The sequence below is a fragment of the Oncorhynchus clarkii genome, chromosome 8, assembly GCF_045791955.1.
Source record: "Oncorhynchus clarkii lewisi isolate Uvic-CL-2024 chromosome 8, UVic_Ocla_1.0, whole genome shotgun sequence".
NCBI lineage: Eukaryota > Metazoa > Chordata > Actinopteri > Salmoniformes > Salmonidae > Oncorhynchus > Oncorhynchus clarkii.
In genome coordinates, this window is record NC_092154.1 from 28977321 (window position 1) to 28996973 (window position 19653).

The 19653-nt window shown below is 42.5% G+C and overlaps 2 protein-coding genes across 3 annotated transcripts in view; one reads left to right on the plus strand and one right to left on the minus strand.

The window, feature by feature from the left end:
* LOC139415235 (BRF1 general transcription factor IIIB subunit b) overlaps positions 1–19653 on the minus strand; it is a 131077-nt gene that overhangs the window by 105781 nt on the left and 5643 nt on the right. For both annotated transcript variants that reach the window (XM_071163165.1, XM_071163167.1), the window contains exon 3: positions 4069–4149. In XM_071163165.1, coding sequence (XP_071019266.1) covers positions 4069–4149 — 81 coding nt within the window. The remainder of the gene's footprint in view (positions 1–4068; positions 4150–19653) is intronic.
* Positions 5350–18764, plus strand: LOC139415675 (uncharacterized). The gene is made up of 17 exons (XM_071163796.1): positions 5350–5392; positions 5469–5555; positions 5821–5924; positions 6284–6427; positions 6703–6780; positions 6913–7053; positions 7279–7375; positions 9242–9465; positions 11078–11267; positions 11409–11617; positions 11721–11838; positions 11913–12154; positions 15277–15394; positions 15479–15648; positions 15921–16018; positions 16262–16377; positions 18658–18764. The coding sequence occupies exons 1-17, from the start codon at positions 5350–5352 to the stop codon at positions 18762–18764; spliced, it is 2286 nt and encodes a 761-aa protein (XP_071019897.1).

Below are 19653 nucleotides of genomic sequence, written 5' to 3' on the forward strand. Positions count from 1 at the left end.
TGGTATGGCAACTGCACCACCCTCGACCAGAAGGCCCTACAGAAGGTGGTGCGGACGGCCCATCCAGGACATACATGCCAGGCCATTGTCTGAGAAAGGCCTGAAAAATTGCCAAAGACTCCAGCCACCAGAGACATGGACTGTTCATAATCTCCATGCTTCCGTCTGGCAGGCGGTACCGGTGCATCAAGGTTCAGAACAACAGACAGCTTCTATCCTTTGGCCATAAGACTGCTAAATGAATAACACACTACTGCTCTCCCTCACACCAACGCTGCTGCTAAAATTATTATTGATTAGATTCATTATTACCGCTTCGCTGCTGCTCATTGATTATTGACTTCCATTACCATTTATCTATCTATATATCATGCTACTGGTCACTATTACTCCTGTTTTACCATTATTATATTACCATAAATATTTATATATTCCTGCTACCAGTCACTTTCCAGCCGTGTTTACATGTATATCCGCCTTTCACGCCTACACTGACACTCTGACACTTGCATACATACACACACATACACACACACACACACACACACGCACACTCACCACCACCCACCTCCTATGCTGCTGCCATACTGTTTACTACTGTTATTATTATTTATCCTGCTACCAGTAACGTTCTCGTAATATCTGCCTACATGTAAATATTTATCTCAAATACTTCAGTATCCCTGCACATTATACATTTGGCAGAATTATAGACCCTATAGCTTCCTTTCTTATTTCTTGTGTTTTTTGTATTACTTATTCTATTTGATATTGAAAACTGCACTGTTGGGTAGGGCTTGCAAGTTCAGCATTTCCCTGTACTTTTGAATGTGACAAATAAAACTTGAAACTAAATTGGAGCGTATGAGAGCTGTATAAGTAATGTTTAGTGTGACAATCAAAGATACACTCAACTATTGACGGTAACAAACTCAGTTATGATTACTAATGACTGTTTATGAGCAAGTGTGTTAGTATGACTGTGCACAAACATACACACACAAACTCAACCTCAGGAGACTGTAGAAATTTGGCTTGGCCCCTAAGAAACCCCTCACAAACTTTTACAGATGCACCATTGAGAGCATCCTGTTGGGCTGTATCAACGCCTGGTAAGGCAACTACACCGTCCGCAAAGACAGGGCTCTCCGGAGGGTGGTGCAGTCAGCCCAACGCATCACCGGGAGCACACTGTCTGCCCTTCAGGACACCCGGTGTCACAGGAAGGCCAAGAAGATCATCAAGGACCTCAGCCACCCGAGCCACGGCCTGTTCACCCCACTATCATCCAGAAGGCGAGGTCAGTACAGGTGCATCAAAGCTGGGACCGAGAGACTGAAAAACAGCTTTTATCTCAAGGCCATCAGACTGTTAAATAGCCATCACTAGCTGGCCTCCACCCAGTACCCTGCCCTGCACTTAGTCACTGTCACTAGCTGGCTAACACCCAGTTACTCAACCCTGCACCTTAGAGGCTGCTGCCCTATGTACGTAGACATGGAACACTGGTCACGTTAATAATGGAACACTGGTCACTTTAATAATGCTTACACACTGTTTGACACACTTCATATGTATATACTGTATATTTTAGTCATGGCCATCCTATTCAACTATTGCTGTACATACAGTGCCTTCGGAAAGCATTCAGACCCCTTTCCACATTTTGTTACGTTATGTTATAGCCTTATTCTAAAATTGAATAAATAAAAATGTTTCCTTATCAATCTACACACAATACCCCATAATGACAATATGAAAACAGATTTTTTGACATTTTTGCAAACGTATTAAAAATAAAAACAGAAATACCTTATTTACATACAGTGGGTATTTTTGCTATGAGACTCGAAATTGAGCTCAGGTGCATCCTGTTTCCTTTGATCATCCTTGAGATGTTTATACAACTTGACTGTGGTCCACCTGTGGTAAATTCAATTGATTGGACATGATTTGGAAAGGCACTCACTTGTCTATATAAGGTCCCACAGTTGACAGTGCATGTCAGAGCAAAAACCAAGCCATGAGGTTGAAGGAATTGTCCGTAGAGCTCCGAGACAGGATTGTGTCGAGGCACAGATCTGGGGAAGGGTGCCAAAACATTTCTGCAGCATTGAAGGTTCCCAAGAACACAGTGGCCTCCATCATTCTTAACTGGAAGAAGTTTGGAACCACCAAGACTCTTCAACATCTCTGGAGAGACATGAAAATAGCTGTGCAGTAACACTCACAATCCAACCTGACAGAGCTTGAGAGGACCTGCAGAGAAGAATGGGAGAAACTCCCCAAATACAGATGTGCCAAGCTTGTAGCGTCATACCCAAGAAGACTCGAGGCTGTAATCACTGCCAAATGTGCTTCAACTCAATAAAGGGTCTGAATACTTATGTAAATGTGATAAAGCTGCTTTTGCTCTGTTAATTGAAATGCATTCCAGGTGACTACCTCATGAAGGTGGTTGAGAGAATGCCAAGAGTGTACAAAGCTCTCATCAAGGCAAAGAGTGGCTACTTCGAAGAATCTAAAATGTATTTTGATTTGTTTGTTTTTGGGGTTTCTACATGAATCCATCCATATGTGTTATTCCATAGTTTGATGTCTTCACTAGTATTCTACAATGTAGAAAAAAAATTAAATAAAGAAAAACCCTTGAATGAGTAGTGTCCAAACTTTTGACTGGCACTGTACATATATACATATATATATATATATATATACTCCGGATTCGAACATTGCTTGTCCTACTATTTCTTAATTCCATTATTTTACTTTTACATTTGTGTGAATTGTTAGATACTACTGCACTGTTGGAGCTAGGAACACAAGAATTTTGCTGCACCCGCAATAACATCTGCAAAATATCTGTATGCGACCAATAAAATGTGATTTACATGTGTTCACGCATACTGATATGTGAGTTGGATGTGCATGTGCACAGGATGTGTGTATATGTGTATGTGTGTTTGTGTGTCAGGCAGGTTGGTCTGGAATGCAGAGTGGAGTGAAGGCCGGTCACCAGTGTCAGAGAACCATTCAACCCATCACCAGAAATAACCCAAAAAGCTTTTAAGAGCATTATTCATTCTATTCTCGAACCTCTGTGTGTATATGTGTATATGCGTATATATGCGTATGCAACTACCCATGCGTGTTTACGTGACTACTCTTGCGTGTGTATGTGTTTCTGCGTGTGTATCCCCTCCTCCCCCGCCCCACTAGCTCCCCTCAGTCTCAGGAGAGTTTCATCCTGTGTGTTTGGATGGCAGAGAGTGTCGGATTAGATGTGGATTGTGTGTGCGCGTGTGTGTGGTGCGTGCGTGTGAATAAGTGAATGTGAGGTTTGTGTGTGTGCATGTGACAGAGAGAGCGAGAGAGAGACAGTGTGTGTATGTGTGCGTGTGAGAGAGAGAGGGACAGTGAGTGAGTGAGTGAGTGCATGTGAGCGGTAGAGGGACCGTGTGTGTGTGTGGGTCCAGGTGGAGTGTGCTCTGAGAACACAGTGTTCTCTCACAGGTATGTACTTGTTCACAGTGATCGCCACAAACTATACAATTTCTCATCAAACCCCTCTCTCTCTCTCTCCCTCCCTCCCTCCCTCCAATTTGAGACATACACTAAACTAGCCTCTCCATAAAACGGTCTTCTATACAATGATTGGATATGAAACTGTCAAGTAAACCAACTTCCCAAAATGTAATCTTAGATTTTATATGATAACAGACCAAATGAAACCAAAAACATCCTGGTTAATTTCACTCACTATCTCACAACCAATCATTCAGTTTCCTGCTTGAACAGGTTTTGTTTGGTCCCCAGATAAAGAGTTATGCATACAGGGGTGAATCCCAAATTCCATTTAAGTAACATTTTCACTTAATTAATCTTCCATTGACATCAATGCATTAAGTGAAAATAGGTCTTAATTGGCAGAATTCACTCAAGAATGTATATTAGTTGGAATAGTGAATCATGTCCACTCTGTGTTGCATTTCTATCTCCAATATGCTGAACAAGCCCCAGCTGTTTTGAGAAGGAGAGAGGGCATGGTGGGTTTAGTTCAGGACTCACCGTTCTGCAGCGTCTGAGCACGGGACTCTTTTCCAAGGCTGGTGTGGAACCCAGTACCCAGGACTGGGGCTTTCACTGGACCTGGAAGGAGATTAATATATTAATAATAATATAATAATAATAATAACAATCACAACAATATATTTTTTTTTCAGGTACTCAAAGCACTTTTCATTGTATTGGGGAGAATATAATCATCCACTACCAATATGTAGAAGCACCTACCTGGCTAATGCCACTGAAGCCATTCGCCTTTCTGATGTCAAACACTAAAGAGCTGACAAAAATGTTCTGTCAAATTAAAAAGTCATTATTGCAAATTATAACTACATAATTGCTAACCACTCAGCATATTTGAAGAGAGCCCATATATTTTACCAAACATTTAGTCTATTTTGAATGAGTTTATTTTTAATCAGCATATGCAAAACAATGTTAATTTAGAGAAGAAGTTTGTTTGCATTCTAAATCTCAGAGTATAAAACAAATGAATATTGCCATCTGGTGGTTTGTGATAGCAAGACAGCACAGCTCAGCAAGAGACGAGATAAAATGCAGGCTTATGACAATTTACCTCCCTCTGCTGGCTTTTTACTGTGATAAACATAAGATTTTGCTTCTGCAAGACCAACGTTTCCCAAACTCGGTCCTAAGGACCCCAAGGGGTGCACGTTTTGGTTGTTGCCCTAGCACTGCACAGCTGATTCAAATAATGAACTCATCATCAAGCTTTAATTATTTGAATCAGCTGTGTAGTGCTAGGCTAAATCAATTTCATATTCAACCACCAAATATAACATTTTGTGCAGTTGGCTATGCATACCCAAATAAGCTTCACTCCTTTTGTAAGAAACGGTGCCAATGGAAGTCATCAAACTTTTTACAAAGCAATCAAGTTCAATCAGTTGCACCTGGTTTCCATTCTGCCTCCTTCTTCTGGTGGTGATTAGTTTACCTGTGACTGAATGAACTTTTTTTTTTCTTTCCCCCCTTTGGTTCGTAGCAAGGGAGTTTCAAAGCAACCTGTTTTGCTTTTCTTGCCGTCTTTATTTTCTGCTACTATCTGACCAGTACTGTATTGTTTGCTGGGGATTTGTATAGCGAAATGATGGCTCCAAGCCTTGGCATTAGTATTGGGTAAATTTGATATTCTTAAATTCTGAGTTTGAAGTCACTTGGAAAAATGCAAAACAATTTTGATGTGTTGTGGTTCTCCATGCTTTTACCTGTGAGAAATGTCAGATATTAATTTAACTTTCTCCCAGACTATCATTGCTTTACATGGGGGTTCTTGGAAGTCCCAAAGGTTACAGTATTCCAGAAGGTATGCAGAGTTCTTTTCATTGATCAAGGTCTGCATGAGTCTTCTAATGTACCCTAACCTGAATTGTCTCGTGTAGGAGTGGATATACAGTCAGAATGTCGGGATCGATACCTGTGGGTGCATGTTGGTTCGTCTGGCAACGCCCCTAAGTTTGAGGCTGTAGGTGGGTGATGACAAGGTTTAAGTATTTTTTTTGTATTACTTTAGACCTTACTTAAAGTGTGGCTCAATTAGATTTAAACGGTTTATGATTGAAAGATTTGGTGCCCTCTGTCTTAGATAGTGGGTTCTCAATATTGGCATTAATGTCCATAGTAGGCAATAAGTATCCAATAGTAGGATGGAGTATATTTGTTTAATATAATTGATGCGCAGAGTGAAATGTAGCGTCCTCTTCTCTGCAGATGCGGTTGGTGTGCATCCCATAGATGAAAAGAATGCGTCCCGGTGTGGTTACACCATCAGCACCTTCAAAATGGATGGCTACACCACTCTCAGGGCTTCCTACTTCTCCTGTCACATTGACAACCAGGTAGCCTATTGGTGCATCCCAATATCTTGTTCCTCCTGAAGTGTTCCCGCAATGTAAAAGCGTTGGATTGGTGGAGGCATGGGCTAGTGGGAGGGGGATAATTGGGATATACTGTACGTCTCACTCTAGGACAGAGTTCTAAAGTCTTAGCCCAACCTGATTCAACTGTCTCAATGAATCAAGGGTGGTTTGATGATTTGAATGAGGTGGTGAATAGGGTGTGTTGGTTTAAGAGATGGAACAAAAAGGTGCAGGCAGAGGACCCGGACTCAAACTCCTGTCTTCCCATGCTGGACTGTCATCTTGCTGAGCTGATCAAACTAACAAACTAACTGACTAACAAATATTTGCTGTTTCAGAACGATGAGGTATTCACCTTCCAGTTCAATATCATTGTCATGGATGCCAAGGACCAACAGTCGCGCTACCCTTTGTCTCAGACCTGCTCCCTGCTACTGCCCTGGTCCCAACGGGAGGTTATATGTGAAGAGGACTACATGGAGGTACAGTAAGGCTGCCTTTTCCGGTCCTGGGCCTTTCCGGCCTAGCCTAGTGTGCATACTGGGTTTCACACTGAGTAGAAATGCAATTTGCTTTGTCAAATGAACCCAATCAAATTAGTATGTTTTTGATCATTATTTAAGAATCAAACTAATTGATTGATTGATTCTGCTGGCATATAGTGGGCCTCCAGAACCAGAATTGGAAAATCCATAATTGTTTTACTTTGACACAAAGTTAGATGACCCCTCTTTAAATATAGTCCTATATCCCTTAGGTAACTGTGGGGAGAGATGTGCCTTGTACTACCTCTGAAGGAACCTCAAAGGAAGCATGGAGGGCTGCCCATTCTGTTGTAAGCCACATCCTTTAGAAGCATTCAACATGTTTCTTAAGTATAATCTTTGCATTGAAACATGTTCAAGCTTGATCTTGACTCAATACTGACTCCTCTTAGGCCCAAAATATAGCCAATTCTGCATGGCAGGTAATGTTCCTAAAGAATGAGGATGAAATGGCCACCATGCCCATCACCGAAGCACATCGACTGGGTTACGAGCTGAGTGCCACTCCGAAAAGGGTTCTCTTCCGCTCTCCCTACAGACAAACTCACTCGGAAATCATAATGGTGGGTATTTCAAGAAATTCTATGCGTTTCAGTACTCTGCGCTGATCTGAAAACATTATTGAAAGAAATATGGTGGGAGCCCTCAAGACGCTTGCTCTTATAGCGGTGTATTCCCAATCAGTGCAGATGAGGAAAAGCAAGAAACGTTGAACTTCTAAAATATAATAAATTAAGGCCTAAAACTGGCAGACCCTTTTCCCAACCACATTGTCTTTCTACTCTCAGGTTGACGGTGTTGCGGTGGAGGTCATTCACGGGACAGTGTTCTTCAGTCAGAAAATGATGGTGGTCATGATTGACATATCTGTGGCCTGCACCATAAGTATATTTATTTGTATTCCCCTATATTGCTAAAGAATGGTCTTTAACAATGCCACTACCATTAGCTGCAGCAGATTTTTTGATAACTCCATGCAAATGAGTTTATTATATTCAAATATAATGCACGTAATAATCCAAGACAACTGTGGATTAATATTTCTTCAAATAAGCCATGAAATTGTGCTTCAATGACCAGGTTTCCAGTGAAGTACATGTAGGATAAATGACAGGCCTGATGGAAACTGGACATTCTGTTAAACTTTCCAAATGTTGACAAAACAAAATACATAAGATGGGATCATTTTGTCAGTAAAATTATGAGAAATGTCGGAAACGCTAACGCGCAAATATTGATATAATAACCATATCGAGAACTTGTGACGCGATGGCATGTGTGGTTCTCCCACTACAACTGGTCCGGCAAGCATGCAGTTTATTAGGCTACTGATGAAATGAATTAACTTCACAGGGTGGTGAACGTACAAGGAGGTGCGCTTGATGCTCCTTTCCAATAAGAATTGGTCTTATTCTGGTGACATGATGATCAGCGCTTGGCTTCTGTTTGACTCGCTCTTTTGATAAATTTTCTCATGTATGCTATAAGTGTGCTCTAGGCAGCAGCGCCATCTTCGCGTTTTTGGCTGGCGCGAACATGCCACTAACATGCTGACCAGACCGGACACGTCGCCTGCGCCGCAAAATAAATTTAGAAATCCATGTTATTCAATTATTGCACCCACACTGCTCGCGCACGCCAACGAGCGTCTGCGACGCCAAGGGCTAAATTAGAACTCATTCCTATTTCTGACCGCAGGTCACGCTGCAAATCCGGCCTCTCCCATCTCCTCATTGGTTTATAGAAGCAGGTACCCAAGTGCCATCTCCTCACATGGGTGACAAAGACTAACTGTTTTGCTGGTAGTTGTGGTAATACAATGAGCGTTTAGATGCAATCACCATATAAGTTAATTGATGAAAAAGCCTGGAAGGAGGGGAGAGATGACTAGAAACGATTCGGTTGGCCGTGTTATGTGTGGATTAATTGTCGGAGTAGAGGTCCTTGTGCATTTCAGGTAAAAAAACAACTCAATGTTTATATCTCAGGACAAATTAGCTAGCAACAGCAAGCTAGCTAAATAGGACAAATGTAACGTTAGCTAGCAAGTGCAAGCTAACTAGCTAAATTGCCATACATGTTTAATGATCTTTGACCTGTCCCCAAATTAATGTCATATTTTAACCTGCGTGTCGTGAACGCGTTTGGTGTGGGGGGGGGGGGGGGCAAAATAAATTTATGCGTGGGTAAGCTCTTAACATTTTTAACAGTGGGTAAGCTCTTAACATTTTTTTGAACTATTAGTTGAAAATGCAATTGAAACCCATTTAACTAGTTTTAGATTTTTTTTTACGTGCACTGTCATCTGCAACAATTTGATGGAAACGTCTCTGAAATGCCGGTTTTATCCAGACTAGAATATTCTCATGAAAATATGTTGGCAATTAGATGGAAACCTAAATGTAAATACAATCACTCATCCACCTCTTGAAAGGAATTTGCATTTGAAAGAAATTCTGTTGTAATTGCTGAACTATTTCAAATTGAGTACTTGTTTAAAATCTACCTACTGTGTGCACATAGTGGCATTTGAAAATGGAGTACTCATTTAGTGATCATGTACAACCCTTCAATCGGGTACTTGTGCTCATCCCTACACTGTTAACCAGAGTTATTCAAATCTGAGCATGGAGGTTCATGGGTAGACCTACTGATGGTTTTCTGTTCTACCTGATAATGAAGGTCTGAATATGTCGCTGATTGGCGACATGGCTACTATTCTAAAGACTTGCATTGCTTTCTCGCTCTCAGACCCAGGATACTTTGACGGGGTCAGGCTACTCTGGGAGACCCCCAGGATCATGACACCGTTGGTTCACAGCGGCTTTGGCTTTGAGAGCAAGCAGATCAACATGGGTGTGGAGAGCCAACTGCTAGATGCGGGCACGGCGAGGGCCAGGGGCTACACTCTAGAAGTCAAAGGGCTCATGGTACAGATGGGTGTCCCCTTTGGTGCCGAAGGAGGATATAGGAAGGTAAAGGCCACTGGACTTTAGCTTCGATCTGGGTTCAGACATAGCCTGGGTGGCAGTCTGTTTCTGCTCAACTACAAACTCCTTATGGAATTGTCATGCCAAACATAGTTTGACAATGGAGTAGGCAAAAGCAAATACTGATCTGGGACTAGGCTAGGTTCAACTGGTGCCAGGTTTTCAAACTGCAGCCCCAGAGAGCTTCTTGGGTGTAAAGGCTTTTTTTCCCTCCAGCCCAGCACTAAGATGACGCTTGTTTAAATGTCCAATACAGCTGTTTATCACTATCAAATCATTTCTGGGTAACAATTAAATACATTTGTGATTAAAGAAACAATTGGCTTCTTAACCAAGGGCAAATGTTCAAGAAAATATCTTGCTAGGACTGTGGAAGTGGTCTGAGTGGGGAGGGGAAATCAGAAAATTAGCTGTTATTGGCAGTTTGAAAGTTTAAAAAATTAAAATTGGTCTAAGTAATTTACAGCATGGTGAAGTCACTACGGAAGGCCAAAATTAATCCCACCAAAACAAGCTGGAACTTATCAAACCGCTCTTGCACTAAAAGGGCATTATCATCATTTTATATTTCATATACACAGAAAAGTCAAGTTTGTCTACACTGGGCCTTTTTTCAACTTTAAATAAATCAACTAGGCCTAATCTTTCATCTGGACCACAATTGAGCAAGTATTTTTGTGCTGGGCTGACACATAAGCCTGCACCAAGTAGCTGGGACTGGAGTTGGAAGACCTGATCTATAGTGATCAAAAATAAACGCAACATTTCCAATTATTTTTTTCAGAGTTACAGTTCAATTGACTGATTTCGTTCTTTGAAATGCATTCATTAGGCCCTAATCTATGGATTTCACAAGACTGGACTGGGGCGCTGCCATGGGTGGGCCTGGGAGGGTGTAGGGCCCCCCACTGGGGAGCCAGGACCAGCCAATAAGAATTAGTTTTTCCCCACAAGGGCTTTATCACAGACATACTCCTCAGTTTCATCAGCTTACAAGGTGGCTGGTCTCAGATGATCCTGTATGTGAAAGTCCTAGACTGGTGTGGTTACACGTGGTCTGCGGTTGAGAGGGTGGTTGTAAGTACTACTAAATTCTCTAAAATGATGTTGGCGGCAGCTTATGGTAGAGAAAAATAAGAGAAACTAGTTGAGAAACTCTCTGGCAACAGCTCTGGTGGCCGTTCCTGCAGTCAGCATGACCATTGCAAGCTCCCTCGATGTAGACATCTGTGGCATTTTATTGTACCCAGCACAAGGTGCATGTGTGTAATGATCAAGTTTAATCAGCATCTCGATATGCTACACCTGTCAGGTGGATGGATTGTGTTGGCAAAAGAGAAATGATCACTAACAGGGATGTAATCCAATGTGTATACAATGAGAAATAATATTTGTGCATATGGACAACATCCGGGATATTTTTATTTCAGCTCATGAAACCTTATACATGTTGTTTTAAATATTTTTGTTCAGCGTAATATATTCATAGATAACGTTTACCTAGTGTGCTTTTAAACTTAAATTGGTTCTAAAACTAGATTGTTGCTTATTCACGACAGCTTGAAGTGCAAGTTAACACAGTAAACTGTATTTTTAGAGTTTGGTGACAAACAATATCTACCGGGAGATGTACGTGGCTTTCCTATTCTATGAGCATGTGTTCTCTCATGTCTACACTGATGGTAGCACTGTTGAAACGAGACACCGGCTGCTCAGGGTAGTGGACACTCCATTGCTGTGCCGACACCCCTTCACCGTTGATGTCGACGCCCTTTCTCCATACCACAGTATGTTCATCCTTTTTGCACATAACAAACATGTGGTTACAATAACCAAGGTGTCATTTCCAATGTGCTTTGTGGCGTTGCTGATTTCTTGTTAATCCTGGTTATTTGGCTACTTAACTATTTCCTCCATTACTACTCCAGATACCAGCTTTGAAGAGCATACGTTCAACGTGTACTTGGGGAACATTCCTCACGATGTGGCTCTGATGGGAGTGAAGTTGAATGAAAAGCAGTTCTCTGTGTCAGATGCTGCAGAACATGGCTACACCATCAGTAAGATCGTCCATGCCAATGGCACCCATGCCTATACTATCAGGGTTCCTTTTGACGACAAGGCTGTGCATAGGACGGTGAGTACATTTTGGATCCAACACATTTCCATAAATGGAGCTTATAGTCATGAATTGCAACTTTTGAAATAATACTTGATTTTTAAATGTTTTTTCTTAATAGTACTTAGGTGAGGGGCTCTTCCAGTACTCCATGGACATGAACTACACGTTAAGCATCATGCCCCAGGAAGAGGCTTACTACCATCTAGCCTCTGTTATGGAACAGCTCAGCAACACATGTAAGGACTTGATTTGAAGACGTCTTTATATTTTACTTTCAAGCGTAACATTTTACTTTGAAGACCTTGCTAAAATAACTTGCTTTCAAAAATCTGCATTCTCACCCCAGTCCCTCCTGAGCTCAAAGGGGTTTGCACAAGAGGAGGCATTGTCTTTGACATGACCCAGCCAAGACTGGGATACCTGTGGGAGATCGGGGTCGGTCATGACCCTCTAACACCTGAGCTGGTGGCTGAAAGAGGGTACAACCTGCGAAACGAAAGCCATATTTTGACCTTGGAGGTGCCACTGTTCACTGTTGGCTACACTTATGAGGTACAGTATGTTGTCAATTCTAAAGCGGTGTTTCTCAATCCATTCCTAGGGGAAACCCAAAGGATGCACATTTTGTCTAGCCCAGCACTAAAACACAACTGATTCAGCTATTCTCCAAGCCTGTGATTAGCTGTATCTGTTGTGTTGATGCTGGTCTAGAACAAAAAAAGATCAGTCTCAATCCATTCTTAGGCAGCGGTTCCCAAACTTTTTGGCTCACCCCCCCCCTTATACATTTGGGTCACAGCTCGTGTTCCCCAACACACTCACGCATTTATATTTTTGAAAGCCCTATTGCTGTACAATGATGTACACACATATATATATATATATTTTGTTTGCATTTCACTTCATACTTTTATTTGGTCATTTACATGGGTAATTACCATAAACCCATTAATCTATACTCACTCTAATGAGATGGCTGAGCCTGACGCTGGGAACACAGCATTTGTATTCAGAGCTTTATGCTTGACACAGATAAAAGTAGTTAATGTTCCACTCTCGTGAGTCGTAACATTTAATGTATGTAAGTGCGGGAAAAGTAGCTTCACAGATGAAAAAGCAATCAGTTTATCAATGCGATTTCAGATGATCCTGGTTATTCTCCTGCGATTGACAGACCGAATTCAACCAGCGGGGTTGTGGCAAAGGCTGCACGCAAGGTCCTGTCACTGGACAGTTCCAGGAATACTGTAGCTCCGATGACAGCGGTGGTGGCAATGAGCGGTTGTTGGCTCCAGTTGTGGTTTTCGTGGCCTCTTGAAAGTACCTCCTGAAATGTCCATTATGTTTTGGAGGTAATGAGTGATTGTTGCTTTTTGTGACATCCAGGTACAGTTCGTTCTCCTAAAACTGAATCCAGTGAATGCCTCCACACTCGTCCCCTCTACTCCACTTGCACTGCCCAGCGCTCCAGCTTCTTCACAATCTCAACTTTTTCAGCCAATGACATAATGTTGGTAATGGGGCCTTGCCATGACATGTTAAGTCCATTCAGTCTATCAAAAATGTCTGCCAGGTTTGCCAGCCTGCATTGGGTGACTCTGTATCCAGTTTGAATAGGTGCCCTTCATCTCTCATTTCAAACAGACGCAGCAGCATTTTACCTCGACAACCACCTGACCTCAGTATGCAACAGAAGCGATTCATGCTCAGATCCCATATGTCTCGTATTTGAGGCTTGCCTTTATGAAGTACACCATTTTGTTTGAAGCATACTAATAAGCTTATTATCAAGGGCCTTAGAAGAAAGAGCATCCCTGTGTAACACAATGAGGGAATACTACGCGTGGCACAACAGCTTGTACCTTTGCCTTCAGACCCTTGTTTGTCCATCTGTACACACGCCCATACAGTTCTCCCAACACAGCCCCTCATCATCAAATGTTGAATGTCCCCTCAAGCACACTGCAAAATAACACCTCTTCATGTTGTTTCCAGATAGCAGTATTTGATGAATATGAGAAGGTGAGCGTCATGTGACATCAGCTGACTCATCTAGTTGTAGAGAGAATTTCCCACTTTTTGTTCGATCAATCTGATGCTTTCTTTTGCCACTTCATATATTCGCCGGGCAACAGTGTTATTAGACAGCGGGATTTGTTTGAGCTGACGCGCTATTGTCTCTCATACCTATTGCTGCGAGGAGATTGAGTCTCACCAATAGTATGTGGCTTTTTAGATTTCTCGTATTTGAGACACTTAATGATATGATACTTAATAACAAACAGCTTGGGCTTTGGTAGGGGTTGTAGTCTGTGGTCAATGCATGCTTTTGGCCACGCAAATCTTGATCTTTGCCACGGCCAAAATCCACCGGTTTATCAGCGTAGTGTTTGTGTAAATGTCTTCAGTTTCACTGGCTTCAAACTGTTTGATTTTTATTTTTTTAGCACATGCAACACATTGTGGATGTGGATCCCCAATCAACCATGAGACATGTGAAAACAAACTGAATGTAATCGCCTTTCGCTTTGCTGATTTCGAGTGCCAGCTCACCCTTGTGCTCCTTTCCCACTGGTACTAGGGTCTCAACAGGCAGCGCCTCGCTCGGCCTAGGCTCAGTGTCATTATCAGATGGCGTTTCATCGGTTGTAGATTCACCCTCATTAATGGTTGCATTGTCTTTATTTTTTTAAATCGACCATGAGGAAATTAGTCAATCGAAATAAATTCATTAGGCCGTAATCTATGGATTTCAAATGACTGGGAATACAGATATGAATCTGGTCACAGATGCATCTCAGTACTTCTGTGCATTCAAATTGCCACCAATAAAATGCAATCGTTTGTTGTGAGTAGCTTATGCCTGCCCATACCATAACCCCACCGTGGGACACTCTTGACATCAGCAAACTGCTCGCCCACATGATCCAATACATGTGGTCTACGGTTGTGACGTACTGCCAAATCCTCTAAAATGACGTAGGTGGCTTATGGTAGCAAAATGAATATTAAAATCTCTGGCAACAACTCTGGCGCATATTCCTGCAGTCAGCATGCCAATTGCACACCCCTCAACTTGAGAAATCTGTGGCATTGTGTTGTGACACAACTTTACATTTTAGTGGCCTTATCCCCAGCTCAAGGGGCACTTGTGTCATGATCATGCTGTTTAATCAGCTTCTTTATATGCCACACCAGTCAGATGGTTGGATTATTTTGGCAAAAGAGAAACACTCACTAACAGGAACGTAAATTCATTTGTGCACAGTTTGAGAAGTTGTCTGTATGGAACATTTCTGGGATCTTTTATTTCAGCTCGGCAAGCATGGAGACCAACACTTTACATGTCGCGTTTATTTTTGTTCAGTGTAGTTAAAACATTTGCACTAATTTGGGGAGGTGGTCGACCAGTTAAAAAAATAAAAATAATATTGACTAGGCCTACTACTACATTGGTGTTGAAACTATGCCACCCCCTAGAGGCTCAAGGTAAAATGACTGGCAAAAAAGAAATGATGCCGTTTATCTCCCCCTACCTGTCTGCAGACACCACAGTTTGGGAACCACTGATCTAAGGTATGACCATCAACCAAATTTGGCAGGACATTGCCCTCACTTTAATAGTTGCTTATAGGCCTACTTCACTGCTATGGGCCAAAACCTTTTCATTTCAGGATATCAACTTGAGGCATTTTTATGGCATATTTGAAATACACTCAAGAGATTCAAGGACTTTGGAGATCCAGACAGCAACAGCAACGCGCTGTCTTTTCAGACGTGATCAGCTTATAAGTGAGTATCCATCCATAACTCGCATGCTTTGTTTTTGTATTGGGATGTCATCTGCAGCTTTGACCTTTTTTTTTGTCTTTCCAGTCTGTTCAACTGATGGGATCATGACTGTGTTGACCAGTACAAAAACAACCTGGTCTGCAGTGAATCCACGCAGTACTACCCTCTTGGACAGAACCTGTAAACCAAAATTAATGGACGACTCAAGAGTTCTGTTTGAGTTTGGCTTGAACACGTGCAATACCACGGTTATGGTATAATCTCATTTAAAATATCCGTTTGGAGCCTGTGGAATTTTTAGTTTTAGCTAAATTTGAAAGGTCAGCCTAATTGATTTAAATACTTTATTAGGAGGGGGGGGGGGGGGGAGTTTCGATTTTAACATTATCTAGGTCTAAATGACAATCCCATAGAACAAACCGTATACAATAATGCTATAGGCTAGATGGTGGGAAAATTCAGTCATGAGCTTTTGACTGACTTGAGCTACACATTAAAGTAACAGAAGTTTCCACTTGTCTTATAGGTTGAAGACTCTTCTGTAGTGTATGAAAACGAGATCCTGTCTTATAGGGAGCTCATACTTGACAGCGCTTCTTTAATCTCCAGGGATTCTAAATTCAGGTAAAGATCAGTCATGGTTATTTGGGAACATGATCGATCTTAGCATTTCAATGCTGTCATTTTCATGATACAATGCCCTGATCTGAATATGATAATGTGTTTGTGCAATAAACTACTTAAGAATACAGTAGGTGACCTAGGTGTGAATAATCATAGTCCCAAATGTCATTAATAAATCTGATCAAGAAATGTGGATTAACTGTGGCTGCATTTGGCACAGCTCTAATGACCTTTCCTTTTTAGACTCACAGTGCGATGTCTCTACCCACTTAGCTCAGTCAGTAGGCTGTTTGTGGACAGGACTTTTAAATCTGAAATGTCTGGGGTTGGCTCAATCAAATTCACAGGGAGCAACAAAGGTAAGATTGTTTTACATAACTACATGTAGTCTACTTTGAGCACGGTTTTGAGGAATGTATAAAAATAAATCCTTTGTTTTTAGATGGCTCAGCCAATAAACCAGTGCCTGACTGTCCACAGCAAGTTCCCACCAACACTGAAAGTGTCCAGGTTATTGGCACAAAGCCTTCTCCAAACAATCATGAGGTGTCACAGACAGGGGGGCATTATAGTACCAACTATGGATCTTTAACAGCTGACAACACCCTGGATCCTTCTCTCAGACATTACAGCGGTCTCCAAAGAAGTGGTGCCCCACAATCATCCAGCAATGTACAAAGTGTTCTGAATCGCTATGGACTTGTGCAAGGTGGAAGTGCTTATGGTACTGGCCAACACAAATTAAGTGACACCCCAGCCATAAATGTCTATGAATCCACCCAGGATGTTAATACTCCACATCAAAAGGGTATGGGAATCGGGCCCGAAACTGATGGAGGCAGCAGGCTCGGTGGATATGGGCAATTTCCCATCCATAGCCCTGTCCAGGGTGACGGGATCAAATATATCCCAGGCCACTATAGGCCTACATCTGCAAAGACGATCAATGTCCAATCTAGTGTCCTCAATCTAGTTCCCAGCCACTTAAACACTACTCCTGGTGGCAGCACTCAAAATGCACAGCAACATTTGAGACCTCACCCAAACTATGAGGGTAAGAGACCAAGCAACTCTGCCCAACATGAGATGTACAATGCTGTACAATCAGCAAAGGTGCGCAAACCAGCCACAAGCCATCATGCAACTGTCCAAACGGTGAACAATAAGCCCACTTTCAGTAACCCCACTGCACAAAGTGGCAGCACACCGCAGCATTCTGGAGGTAATGTCCTCTCTGGCTTAAGACGCTATGGCCAATATGGTGTTTTGCAAAGTTCTGATGGCATATCTATCCCCCAGCAATATGTCAAGCCAGCCAGTGAACAATATACTCCTGGCACTGTCAAGACCCCAAGACACTATGACACTCCAAGCAAGGTAAACCCTTTCCTTGCTTCCTATGTTTACCAGAATACTAAAGTACAACCTGGTTCCAACTACAACACAGATGCCCAGCGTTTTGGTGTGAAACAAGTCCTTCCTGCTAATGCATATGGTTCTTCTCAAGTAAGGAACAGCTTCCAGCAAGTCCCCAGTCACAAAGTCCCACTAGGGACTGACCGTGCCCAAGGTACCTCAAGTTATGTGAAACCTGCTTCCAGAGACAACTTTGTTGTCCAAGGTATAGATCGTCAACCTACCACCAGCGAAGTCCCTGAATACAGCACGTATGGGGATAGCCAAAGTGGTTTATCTCAAGTTCTTGGCCATGATGAAACCTCCTTTGGAGAAGTGAAGTCCACCAAAGCTCAATTGGCACCAATTAAGATGCTTGTACCTAGCCAACTTTCTGTAAACAAATATGGACCTAGCAAGGGACAATATGCCAAACCAGCTTCTGGCCATTATGGATCCTCAGTTGGCAGGACTGAAATTGTCTACAGTGGTGCAAAACCTAACACAGACTATTACAGCACAGCACAGGGCACGGTCTACCAAGCTTCAGACAATGTCCAGTCTACCCCTCAGTTCCCATTTGTGAAGGCTGATGGCAAGATCACTCAACCTAACCCCAGCAATACAAAACCTGTTCACTCTGGTATATGCCAAAGCCACAAACTTCATAATAGTGCAGCCTCTAGCTTCTATGGAACCATCCAGGACACACATTATGTCCCTGTGGCTAGCAAGTATGATGCTTACAAAAGCAATCATGTCCAACCAGCTTCGAACCAGTATGTGGGAACGCAAACCAGCATTGTTACACCTGGTCCGTACAGTGGAACTCTGCAGAAACTAGCTACTATCCTGCATGCTGCCTCTCAACCACATAATGTCCAACCCATGACTAGTTGGTATGGTGCTACTCAACACATTGCAATCAAACCTGCCCTTAGCCAACATCAAGTTTCACAAAGTGATAGAGTTAAACCTGCTACTAGCAAGTATGTAACCCTTAAACACCACAGCATCCAACAAGTTCCTGGCCAGGATGTTTCTCAACGCAGTAGTGCGAAACCTGCCACAAGCACATCTCAATCGGTGCCTAGCCAGTATGATGGTTCTCAAAGCAGCAGAGTTGCCCATGCCCCTATTGGGACTATTCTTTTTCAGCAGAACATCATACATCATACTTCTAACCAGGACAGGGGTCCACAAAGTGTCAGCATTAAACCTACCAAGTCTGCTCCTACTCACAGTAATATCAACCAACAAGCTACTGGCCAGTATGGAGGTTCACAAAGCTACAGAGTTGAGCCAGCACCACCACATCAGATCAGGATCCAACCTGCCACTAGTGGCATAAGGGAACCCTCTCCCGGTCAGTCTGCTTCTTCTCACCTAAACATTAACCAACAAGCTACAAGCATGTATGGAGGTTCACAAAGCCACAGAAGAACTCCAGCTCCTAGCAAGTATGGTGCTTCTACTGTTCAGTATGCAGCAAAAGGACAAGAGCGAAATCCGCTTGCAGTCATAAGTGGTAGCAATGTTGATACTGACGGATCAGATCCTTGTGTGGAATGTTCCCTGGGAAACTCTGGAGGAAATTCAAACTTCATAAAAGTTAGCAGTGGAGGCCAGCCTATGGTTTCTCAAGACACTGGTGCCCAAGAAAATCCCAGCTGTGTCAGTCCTATTTATTGTTTGTTCAACCAAGGGTCAGCCCAAAGTGGTAGTGCCCAATCAGTGGAAAAGCAACAGAACTTTGCCCAGAGCCACATTGTCCAGGATCCACCCAGCCATTTCCAACCAACATCTCAGGGTGGGAAAATAAATGGCCAACCTGACCCAATTCATGGTACCACTTCTAACTTTCATCAACCTGTGCAGCATGGTGGTCATCTTCAAGCATTAAACAGAGGTGAAACTACACTAGGCTACCATGGGTCTGCACAGCTTACCAGTGCCCAGCTGTCACCCAGCCAAGTAAAACCAGCTTCCGCCTATTACAGTAAATACCAACATGGTTTTAGCAAGAATGCTTATGGAGCTGTACAATCAGCCAATGGTGCCTATGAGAACACCCAGGGCAGCAATGGCCAACTTAATCGTAGACAACATGGGTCACCTTTAAGCTTCTATAGAGCTGTTCATGTTAGTGCTAAGAAACCTTTATCAATGACCAGTGTTCAATCCCCAAGATACGGGGTTGTACAAACGGGCAATATCCAACGAGACAGAAACCCCAACAC